The 11,626-nt window shown below is 50.1% G+C and overlaps 1 protein-coding gene across 1 annotated transcript in view; it reads left to right on the top strand.

Annotated features, from left to right (window-relative positions):
* Nucleotides 1–2: 2 nt before the first annotated feature.
* The window catches only part of ZXDC (ZXD family zinc finger C), a gene marked incomplete at its 5' end in the record, with an annotated part of 39,610 nt that continues 27,986 nt past the window's right edge, over nt 3–11,626 (top strand). Inside the window, 5 exons of the mRNA XM_046682280.1 lie at nt 3–387; nt 2,865–3,017; nt 3,115–3,193; nt 4,131–4,261; nt 8,783–8,953. Of these exons, the coding sequence (XP_046538236.1) occupies nt 3–387; nt 2,865–3,017; nt 3,115–3,193; nt 4,131–4,261; nt 8,783–8,953 (919 nt within the window). The remainder of the gene's footprint in view (nt 388–2,864; nt 3,018–3,114; nt 3,194–4,130; nt 4,262–8,782; nt 8,954–11,626) is intronic.

The raw sequence follows: 11,626 nt of genomic DNA, 5'->3' as shown, positions 1-11,626 counted from the left end.
GCTACCGATGCCCCGAGCCGCAGTGCGCGCTCTCCTTCGCCAAGAAGCACCAGCTCAAGGTGCACCTGCTGACGCACGGCGGCAGCCAGGGCCGGCGGCCCTTCAAGTGCCCCCTGGACGGCTGCGGCTGGGCCTTCACCACCTCCTACAAGCTCAAGCGGCACCTACAGTCGCACGACAAGCTGCGGCCCTTCGGCTGCCCGGTGGGCGGCTGCGGCAAGAAGTTCACCACCGTGTACAACCTCAAGGCGCACATGAAGGGCCACGAGCAGGAGAGCCTGTTCAAGTGCGAGGTGTGTGCCGAGCGCTTCCCCACGCACGCCAAGCTCAGCTCCCACCAGCGCAGCCACTTCGAGCCCGAGCGGCCCTACAAGTGCGACTTTCCCGGTAACCGCGCGCCGCGGGCTGCGGGCGGGCTGCGGGGCCCGGGGTCGCTCGGTGGGCGCGGCCCTCCTGGCCGGGATTGGCCCTCGGCTGGCCGAGTGTGAGGAGCGGGAACGGAGCACGCTGGTGTTTGTGTTCTGGTTCTTTCCACCTGATTCGATTTGACACCCTCACCTGCGGGGGTTTCGGCAGGGAGGTAGCACAAGTAATCACAGCCGTCCGTCCCCGTGGTGGAGGCGACAGAGCTCCGAAGGTGCTTCTGGTTAATGAAAGTGATAGCGCATCTTCGCACTGGTTTTAGTCCGGAGTAGGGTCTTTATTTCCCTCCGTCTCATCGTTTACAAATATTCGGTTGTCAGGCGTTTCCGGGGCACCCCGCCCTCCCCCAACACAGACGGGCAGGTGAATCTGGCCAGATGCGAGACCGCCTGGCACGCAGGGCATAATCGTAGGTGTGTGGTGCCTCACAGTTTTCTCCTTTTGATATTTCTCTATCCTTTGGACTTCACAGTTTTGTGAAGTTCTAAAGATTATCCTGATTTTACAAATGAAGAGACTGATGCCGAGCAACGTGGATACGATCCAGTGGAGGGTTCTTTCTCCGTTGTGGTGGCCCGCAGTGTCAGGCGTGTAAGGCTGCCACACAGAGACCTCTCACCAGGATAGGCAGCTGTCCGTGCTCTAAGAGGGAGAGGGTGCCTCCAAGGAAGGGGAGATGCCTCCCTGGGAAGGAGTTGACTTGGGGGGCTGGGGTGGGAGGCCGTGCTGGTGGGTGAAACTGCAGAGCCATGGCAGGGAATGAAATTGGAAGGGTGTGGGAGGGCCAGGTAGAGGCTGAGGGACCTTCAACGTCCCGTTCATTGAAGCATAATCTCAAGCATGTACCTAGCACACGTGTGTCCAACTGCATATTGGTGTATTATATACGTGCGGTGCTCTCCTAGTAATGCATATGTTATAAAATATACTCAAATGTGGAGAATTTGAAAGGGTAAAATGAAAAACATTGAGTCGAATATCTTCTTCCTGTGTGCCCATGAACTGTCCTGTGCGTTCCTCTTCATGGAGAGTATGGCTTTGGGCCACTAATTCAAAACCTTTCTTGGTCACGTGCTCTTGGAATCTGATGGTGGCTTGTAGACTGCTCCCTAGTAAAATGCACAGAGAGCATCGTTCTGAGTATAATGCTAGGGAGATCAGGGATCCAGCCTGCTCTAGGGCATGAGGTCCCCCTGAGGGTTTTGGTTGGATGATCAGTGGGGCGTCAGTGTTGGAGATGATAGAAGCAGGAGGGGGACCGGTGAAGCCCCCATTAAATGTTCCAGACCTGAGTTTCTTGAGGGCTGCTGCAGGTAGAGGAGGGGGAAGGGTGAGGAGCTCCAGGAGGAAAGACTGTAGAGGCAGGATCAAAGGGCTGATTGTCCGTCGGGGAGAGTGGTTCTTGCTAAGGCAGAGTGATGTAGCCTGTTCAGATTTACCTGAATGAGTGTGTGAACACACCAGAGCCCAAAGTAGGAAGGCGGGGGCAGATTTATACCACAGGGGAGGACTCGAGGTTGTTTACGAAGGTCAGCATTTCCCAGTTGAGTGTTGCTAGGGAGAGCAGGGCTCCTTGGGCTGGTAACTTTTATGAGGTGCTGTGCAGTGTGTGGCTCCAGGCACAATGGTAGCATGTTAAAGGTGCTCAGAAGAGCTGACAGAGACACCTGAAAGCATTTTCTGACCTGATGTTTTCTACTGTATTTGAGCGCTGATCCTTTTGGGGAAAGAATTATTGATGTGGGAAGTCTGGGAAGTGCTAAAATGGGCTCCTTTCTGGTGGCTCAGCGAGGGGTTGAAGGTGGAGGTGATGGAAAAGGCCATGTGAGTGAAGATGATCCTGGTAACCTTCTTTGACAGAGCAGGGAGCCCTGAGGAAATGGGCAAAAGGAAAAAGAAGCCAGGTGACAGAAGTAGGGGCTGCCAGTTGCAAAGGATGTCGGGGAGGACATTTATAAGGGTGGAAGATGCAGCATCACCCCCAAGGGGTGGAAAGTCTTAGCCTTACGTTGGTTTGTGGCCCTTCCAAGCTCAACCTTGTCAGACAAGGTGCTGCTCCTTAGTGTCTAATTCCTCTCTTGGGTTTTCTTGGGTCTCACATGGGCAGCACTGACATGTGAGTTCACAAAGTGTGTGCAAGATCTGTGCATCAGAACTGGAAGCAGATGGCTGTGATTGGAGGGCTTTCTCTTGAGCACTTCCTTCATCTCTAAGTCACATCACAACAGGTGGCCTGCGTGTGCCTCTTGGCTGCCCTTAGTCGCCCTTGCTTTAGCCATTACAAAGCCAGACGTCAGCGGTCGTAATTTTCTGGAGGTGCTTCTGAATCATTGTCTTCGTTGTCTGCGTCAGTGCCAACAGTGTCCCAGGGTGGTGACTAGTTTGTTGTGTTACATGGTTTTGTCCTACCAGTGAGCAGAGTTTGTGTTTCCTTTGCTCAGGCTGCGAGAAGACGTTCATCACAGTGAGTGCTCTGTTTTCCCATAACCGAGCCCACTTCAGGGAACAAGAACTCTTTTCTTGCTCGTTTCCTGGATGCAGCAAACAGTATGACAAAGCCTGTCGCCTGAAAATCCACCTGAGAAGCCATACAGGTAATGAGCCAGAGAAGGCAGCCTCCTTGGACCCCAGGGTCTGTCTTCGTGGTAGCTTGCATTGCTAATGATGAGCTGTGATTTTTTCTTTTCTAAGGTGAAAGACCTTTTATTTGTGACTCTGACAGTTGTGGCTGGACCTTCACCAGCATGTCTAAACTCCTAAGGCACAAAAGGTAATCTCTACATTTTGGTTGAGTTGTCAGTTTTGAAAATGAATGAGTGGTTTGTCAGTAGCAGAAGGCTATGGATAAGATATCTGTAGTTTTTTTTTTTTTAATTATAAAAAGAGAACTCCAATGTAGATAATTTGGAAAATTCAGAAAACTTTGAGAAGAAAACCGCTCAGAATCTGATCACCTGAAGGCCGTTTTTCTATGTATACTTGTTCTTAATTAGTATATTTTATATACAATTTGATATTTTTAAAAAGTTAGTGTTGTAGAATAAGCTTGTCTCTTGTTATCACGGACTTTTCATATGATGTGGCAACCTTGGAGGGCTTGGCCTGTGTGCAGGTGACGTTCAGCATGTCACGTGTATCTCATTTAATCTTCACAACAGCTGAGTCTGATGTTCTTATCCTCCTGGTTTGGCATTGGGACTCAGAGGTTGTGTGGTTTGTGGCTGCTTGCACAGCTCGGGTTTAAGGAGTTTAATAAAAAAAGGTTACATGGGAAAAGACCATGTTTATGTGTGGGCTTGAGGGTCCTTTTAGCACTGCAGTCAATTTCCTGTGCACGCTTCTCATTGCCCTCAGTAGCTCAAAAAGCTTGTTTATCATCAGGATTTCTAGACAATGGAAGTAGCTTCATCACTACATAAGGGACTCAGCTGTTCCTCAATTCAAGCAGCACTAATTGTTCTGTGTTGGACTCTGGGCTCAGTTTAGTCATTAAGATAGAACTTTTAATTACAGGCTAGCTAAATTGTAAATTTGCCCACATGGGCTAGAGATGGAATTAAGATTTTCTGAAATGTGATTTTTTTTTTTTAGTGCAAAGAGTTTGTAGTTTGGTATGTTTTGCAGAGTTTTAAAGAAAAGAATCACCTTTGAAGCCTGGTGCCTCCTGGTGATGTGAGTAATCGCTGTTCCCTGTTCTGTTCTGGCAGGAAACACGACGACGACCGGAGGTTTACCTGCTCTGTGGAGGGCTGTGGGAAATCATTCACGAGAGCGGAGCATCTGAAAGGCCACAGCATCACGCACCTGGGCACAAAGCCATTTGAGTGTCCTGTGGAAGGTATGTTTTAGTACATTACCGTGAGCTGTAAACTAGCATCATGTCCACGTTGATGTTGTAAGTTGAAGCTGTTTAAAGGTGAGTTTTAGTTGCTTAAAGACAAGGTGAGTGTAAGCTGCGGTATTCGATTTCCTTGGCTGGTTTTTAGTTAGTGCTTTATCTGGGAAGCAGTGTATTGAGAAGGACAGACTTCGGAATCGGACCAGTTTGACTCTTGGCCCTGCTGTGCACTCACTAGACCTGTGGCTCTGCTTAGTTAGCTGTTGAATCTGGTGCTTTGAGGGTTAGGTGAGATACTGTGGGGAAAATGCCTGTTTTGGCGTCTGGGATGAATCATAGACTCAGTAAATGGTAGCTGTTCCTGCTGCGATTGGACAGCAGTAGTGCTGGGCTGGCTTTTTAAAGGGGGTGTTGGGGAGTTGTTTTCTATGAAACACCGAAGGCATGATTCGTTCAGCACCGGTCTGTCCGTGGCCTGCTGTAGTGCTGCAGAGGCACTGGGGCAGCAGGTCCGGGTCAGCCTAGGGCTGTGAATTGAGTCCTGGCTCCGCCCCTCCTTAAGTTGGTGACCTTAGGCAAGCCTCTTTGGGCCTGAGTTTCCTTATCTGGAAAAGGGGATAATAAAGACCCGTTTGAAGCCAAGACCAGTTTCTGGAATGTAATAAATGTAACACAGGTGGTATAACCAAGAGCCAGTTTCCCCTCTCGTCAGAGCTTCACATGGGGATGACAGGTCCACAGGTAACAGGCTGGGTGCTGTGGCGCACAGAGCAGGTCTCTCTGCTGTTCTGCAGGCATGGGGGCAGGGGAATGGCCTCTCAGTTCAAGAATGAGAAGAGCTAGCCAGGGGTGGTGGAGACAGAAAGGCCAGCGTGGGGACATCACTGAGAGCTGCAAGAGCAGCAGGCTGAGTGCTCGAGGTGGGAGAGCGGTGGAGTCATATTTGCATTTAGGCTCAGTCTAGTTTCCTAGGGAAATGGGCTGGTGCCTGGGCTGGGTTTGGGCAGTGGGAAGGCAGAGAAGGTGTAGACGAGAGAGATGAGTTAGGATTTACAGTGGTTGGTGGCGGATTTGGAAGATGGGGGTTGTGGGAGAGGCAGTAGTTGGGGTCAGTTGAGATGGGGACACAGGGCAGGTCATTGGGGGAAGAGGAGTTTGGCTTGGACATGCTGTGCTTCAGGTACCCACGGGCTTTCCGAGTTGAGATGCTCAGAAGGCAGGACCTGTGCTGCTGGGGTGTGGTGAGTAGGTGCTCTGAGAGCACGCCAGTGGTCGGCTGCCCGTGGCAGGGGATTCCGTTCTCAGGGAACAGTGTCAGCTGAAGAGAGGCAGTGTGGTGTAGGGAATAAAGGCATGGACGCTGGAGTCAGACTGCCTAGTTCCACTTTCAAGTCTGCCACTTAAGTAACTGAGACCTTGGAAAAGCAGCTCAAGCTGTGTCTCTTTTCCTCGCCTGCGAAGTGGTGGTAACACCTCAGGGCTGTTGTGAGGGCTCGGTTAGTCAGTAAGTTTAAGTAAGGCATAGAGAAAGCATCGGTAAATGTCCCTGCTGCTGTTCTTAGAATTATAAATAAAAAAAGAAGGCCTAGAACCAAACCCTGGGAACCGGCACACATTCAGGTGGAAAAGTAGCAAGGGAACCCTGGGACGGGCTGGCAAGGAACTGCCAGAGACGTGGAGCTGGTGGCGCTGCAGCCCAGAGGAGGATGCTCGGGACAGGAGGGCCGTCAGTGGCCAGTGCTGAGGTGTGGTGTGAGGGGGAGGGGTGTGCGTGGGCTCCTCCGGAAGGTCGTAGGCTCTTGCGGAGTGAGGTTCAAGCTTGGGTGGAGTAGCTGGGGCAGAGCCCTGCTCTGGTGCCCTGAGAGGTGGGTCGGGCGAGGCAGGTGATGGCTGTGCTGATCCCTCTTCTGGAGGTGATGGAAGCGAAGAGGAAAGGGCAGAGCTGGCTACGGGGAGGGGCAGTTGTTTTGCCTTCTGGTAGCTCCATCCTTTAAGCTTGGAGCAGGTCCAGATGCTGAGGTGCCAATAGAGATGCAGATGGCGGGAGAGGGCTGAGTGGGCAGTGGTTGGTTGACAGTGCTTTTCTTGAGGGAGTGGAGTAAGTCAGGAGCCTGGGGGAGGGGTCCCAGAACCCTTCTTTGGATTGGCTGAGAGTTGATCATTCTTGAGTCTGAGAGATTATACCATTTTCTCTACTTTTGTAGGTGTTTGAAATGTTCCATGATGAAAAGTTAAGAAGCAACCACCATCTGCCTCTTCCATAGTAAGAGGAAGAGAAAGAGAGGATGGGGCTGGATGGCAGGAGTGTGTATGAGGGAGGGCGGGACGAGAGCCTGAGGACAGCCTGTATGTGGTGGGCACTCTCCCTGCACGGGTGGTGGTTTCTCTGCGTGTCTAGAATGTCGTGGGGCGTCTTGCACAGAGTCAAGGTTGGTAGATGTCGTGTGGTCACCACATAAATGCTGAATGCGATTGAGCAGGTTCCCGTTGAGTTGGGGTTTGGAGGGAAGTTAGTCCCTGATGGGCTGCTGCTGCCCCTCCCCTGGGTGGGGATAACTTGGTAGAAATGTGGGGTGCTGTTCATTAGTATCTTTGATTTGTAAGGAACTGACACAGATCTCAATAATGTTGCAATTAGGAAAAGACAGCCATTAACACATGTGGAAAAATAGCCAGATTTCTGATCATCAAAGGAAATACAAATTAAAATGAGATAGATTTTGTTCCCTGTTGAATTATCAGATATTTTTACAAATGGGAACTCATAGCTGGCAAGAGTGTGGCGGACGTCTATTTTGTGGTCTTCCCTGTCCTTGGGAAAGCCGTTTGGTAAAAGGTGAAGATGTATTCAGCGCTTCTGCTGTGTGATCTGCTGCTAGAAATCTGCTGAGGAGTGCTAGCTGGAAGAGGGAGTCAGGGACGTCGCAGGTACAGGATGTTCCCACGCCCGCAGACAGTGCCCCTGGGGTGAGGCCACAGGTCTGCCCTGTCTGTTGTGTTTCCCAAATGTTCTGTCGTGAGCCTGACGTGGAAACAACTTTGAAGCTTTATTTGAAAGTGAAATAAGTTCAAAATTCCTCTCAGAGGCAGCCAAAGCCCTTACTCATTGGGTCAGATAGCCTCTTTTCCTAAAATAGCCCTCCTCTGGTCCCCGGACGCCAGCACTGCCACCTTCCCACCCCAAGAAGGCGCCATAAGTGTGACGATGCTCCTTTCCACTTTGTTGGGTGCTGTGCGAGTACTCTGTAGTTGATATTGTTTCATTTAGTCCTTGTAACCCCTGTGAGGTCAGTGTCACTCCCACTTTACAGAAGAGAAAACGGAGGTCTGGAAAGGATAAGTAAGGCCACACGGCTTGTAGGGGGCTGAGCCGGTTGGGTCTGGTCACACCAGCTCCAGAGCCCAGGCTTTGCTCACTCTGCCCTGCTGCCCTCAGTGGTCTTCATGCCAGAGTTGGGCCGCTCCTTGTCCTGGATGCCCCTCTGCTCTGCTGGGGTGGCCCCACCGTTTGTCCAGGCCCAGTCACCTCAAATGCTACCTGCCTGCTGAGACCTGTCTTCTCTGCTCTCAGGAGGTTTGCTGTTTCCTCTGCGCCCAGAGCACTTGCCAGCACTAGCTGTGAATTGGTTTATTCTGCCCTTTGTTGTGACAGCTGGTACTTTACTTGTCCCTACCAGGTCACAGGCTTGTAGCTGCCAAGAGCCCCACTTCCCTCTCTCTGTCCCTATGGTGCAGAGCTCTCATAGTGGGGAATCGGGGCATGAAGGAGGGGAGGCTGTATTTCTGAATGTCTGGTTTTCCTTCTGACACACATGCAGGCCTGTGGTCTCACTGACTGGTTGAGCAGTCAGTCAGCAAGGCAGTGCCAGCTGCAGACTCCACTCATGCCCCCAAGCCATTTGCTTGGTCCCTCTGGGCATCGGTTTCTGGGTGGTAAAAATGAGAGAAATTTGCTTTGGTGATATCTTGAGAAAGTTTCCAACTCTAAATGCCGTAGGATTACAGGTGTCCTTATAATAGTAGCTTAGTACAGATGATTAGTATGAATTTTTAGCACTTGAACATTTAAGGAGTTGTTTAACACTTAATTTGACTTAATCTTCCCAGCAGCCGTGTATAGTGGGTGAAGAAACAGGCTCAGAGTCAATTTGTCCGAGGTTGTACATCTTACCTGCAACTGATGTGGGGCTTTTAAAAGAGAGTTGGCTTTTGAGTTTAATTGCTTGTGATGCTGCTCCGGGGGATATTTGGCGGATGCCCCTTGCCAGGGGCTGGAGCGTGCCAAGCATTGTCTTGTGATTCTGATGTCGCTATTTTTTATATATATATATAATATCATCTGATGAGATGTTTTACAGATACTATATCTATATATAGATATAGTACATATATGCGTTATATATGCATAGTATATCATCAGGACATGTGGATTATATTCTGGATGTATATATATCATCAGAAGTGTCGACACTGGTCCTTGATAATGCTCGGGTTTAATGCTCAGCATTCTTTCTGTTTCAGGGTGCTGTGCTAGATTCTCTGCTCGTAGCAGTCTCTATATCCACTCTAAGAAACACCTGCAGGACGTAGGTGCTCCGAAAAGCCGTTGCCCAGTCTCCAGCTGCAACAGACTCTTCACCTCCAAGCACAGCATGAAGGCGCACGTGGTCAGACAGCACAGCCGGCGCCCAGGTCAGCTTGATTTATGTCCCTCTTAGGGCACTACAAAGATGCATGAGCTTGACAATGGGTCAAAGAAGCAAAAGCCTGGTGCTGCTTCCTTGGCTGCTTTCAGAGGTTGTCTGGTTCCTGGGTTGAACTAATCTAGGACGGTGAAGCCTTCCTAGCTGCCACGCCTGGCGGCCTCTCCTGGTCTGTCTCCTGCCACTTCTTGCCCCTGACCCTCTGATCCCTGGCTTGCCTTTGAAGTGCCTGCCTCTGTCTCTGCAGCTGGCCCCGCCCCGCCCCAGCTCTGAGCTGGTGCTCTTGTCACACCACATGCCTGGGGCTGTCCTTTGCTCCTGCTGTTCCCCTTCCTAACCTGGCCTGTTCAAGTCAGTACGAGCATTGTTTATTCTTCCTGAGCTTTTCTTCATCTCTGACTGGGTGCGACAGCCTCTTAGGGGCTTCTGTGGTGCCTGTGTCTCCTAGACTTGCTTTTGTGATGTGACATTGAGTTACTTGTCGGTCACTCTGCCCTGCCACTTTTTTTGTCAGTGTAGATGACCAGGTGTTGTCCCAGTGCTCGCCTCCTGAGAAATAGGTGCCTGGGAGTGTCCATTTATTGTGGACTGACTGTCAGGGGCTCTGCCAGGCCCTGGATTGGCTGTTTGAGTTCCCCTCACAGTGGTCCTGGGTTGGGGATCCTCACGGCTTTATCACTGAGGCGGAAAGGAGCAGACCTTGCCTGAGGTGATATAGGTGAGGAAGTGCTGGAGCCAGGCTCTGTCAATTAATGTTTATTTAAATGTTTTTGTATTTTTGGCCCTTGCACATAGCAGGTCTCCAGTAAATATTTGTGGAATTAATGAAATGCTAAATAGGAAATTTATGACTGAATTGGTATCTCTATTTGCACTGAGATGATAATTATTAGTCTTTTCATAGGGAACTGAATCCTCAAGATAGTCAAGGGACTTTTGGGGAGAGTTTTGAGAAAGTGACATAGTTTTCCATATTTAACTTCCACAAAGAATCACTGTCATTTTCTTTCAGAAAGTTTCATTGGTACTAAGATTTACTTACTGAAGAAGCAATAACATATTGATTCTGGTTTTTTTCCCCCCTGAGGAAGAGTAGCCCTGAGCTAACATCTGTGCCAATCTTTCTCCAGTTTCTATGTGGTCACTGCCTCAGCATGGCTGACGAGTGGGGTAGGTCCACACTCAGGATCTGAACCCACAAACCCTGGCCTCTGAAGTGGAGCGCACTGGACTTAACCACTACACCACAGGGTGGCCCCTTGATTCTGTTTTTAGACTTTGAAGTACTGTGACAACTAAAGAAGATATATTCTGAATTTGGTTATTTATTTTGGGGGTCTAGAATAGATTTCTTTCACAGGTTTGCATTAGAAATGTAGTGGGCACTCTGACCAGGTGTCCACCACTGGAAAATATGAATTTGGAATTAGCTGACAGTTGGTGTGGGAGGAATAGAGCCAGAGAGCTGAGAGGGCCTTTTGCCTCTGGCCAAGCACTGGCATGTTCTAGAAGCTGCAGGTAGAGATCTCTTGGGAAAGAATAGCATCAAGGCCTTGTGTGGCTCTTTGCCCAAGGTCTTCGTGTTCCCATTTTCCTGTTTGGTGCTTGAAGAGTCCTGGGGTTTGGGAGGGTTGGGTGTACTTGCGTATACACCCTTAACTTGAATATTCTTTGGGATTTTTTAAGTATGTTTATGTACACTACTGTACATTAATGTACACCAGGGGTATTCTGATTATTTAAATTACTTTCTTGAATAACAGACGTTTGAAGAGTGTTGAGGCCAACAATTAAGACTGAATGAAGAGGGATCTGTCAGCATTATTTCTGTCGTAATCGTTAGATGTCGGTTTGGGGCCAGGCACTGTGCCTGGTGCTCAAGGAGAAAGCTGGGCCAGACAGACTCTGCGCCCTCAACGTGGTCATGGCCTGGGGGAGGGGCGTATTAGAGGTTGGAAATACCAAGGTGGGGGGGTGACCCTCCTGAGAAGCTCCACGGAGGGAGGAGCGCTCCAGAGCCGCTGGGGGCACCTGATGTCCAGTTCTCAGCAGCTTCGTAGAGCTGGGGCCTTGGTCCCTGTCCAGAGTCAGCCACACAGGCCAGTTTTTCCCACTGGTCACTCCTGGATGACTCAAACCCGTTTTGGAGCGGCAGCTAGTTGTGGAGGGGGCATAGAGTTTGATGAGACAGGAGCTGACACAGCCGATTCCAAAAATATCCCCAGAGCCAGAGTTCGGCTTGTGTCCGACCTCGGAAGGTTTGTATTCCGTGGAAAGTTTTAGTCTTCTCAGGGAAAGCTATTGTAGTATAGTAGAAGGAGTACCGGATTTGAAGCCAGAAAGACCTGGATTCAAGTCTTGCTGCTGCTTCCCGTCACCAGTCAATGTGACTAAGAAATGTTACTTAGGGGGCCGGCCCCGTGGCCCAGTGGTTAAGTTCGTGCTCTACTTCAGCGGCCCAGGGTTTTGCTGGTTCGGATCCTGGGCACGGACATGGCACCGCTTGTCAGGCCACGCTGGGACGGCACCCCACATGCCACAACCAGAAGGACCCACAACTAAAAATCAACGACTACGTACCAGGGGGCTTTGGGGAGAAAAAGGAAAAATAAAATCTAAAAAAAAGGAATGTTATTTAGTTTCTTGAGTCATTTCTGTCTGA

This window comes from Equus quagga, chromosome 1 (assembly GCF_021613505.1).
Source record: "Equus quagga isolate Etosha38 chromosome 1, UCLA_HA_Equagga_1.0, whole genome shotgun sequence".
Lineage (NCBI taxonomy): Eukaryota > Metazoa > Chordata > Mammalia > Perissodactyla > Equidae > Equus > Equus quagga.
This window is presented reverse-complemented; position numbering and strand designations above follow the sequence as displayed.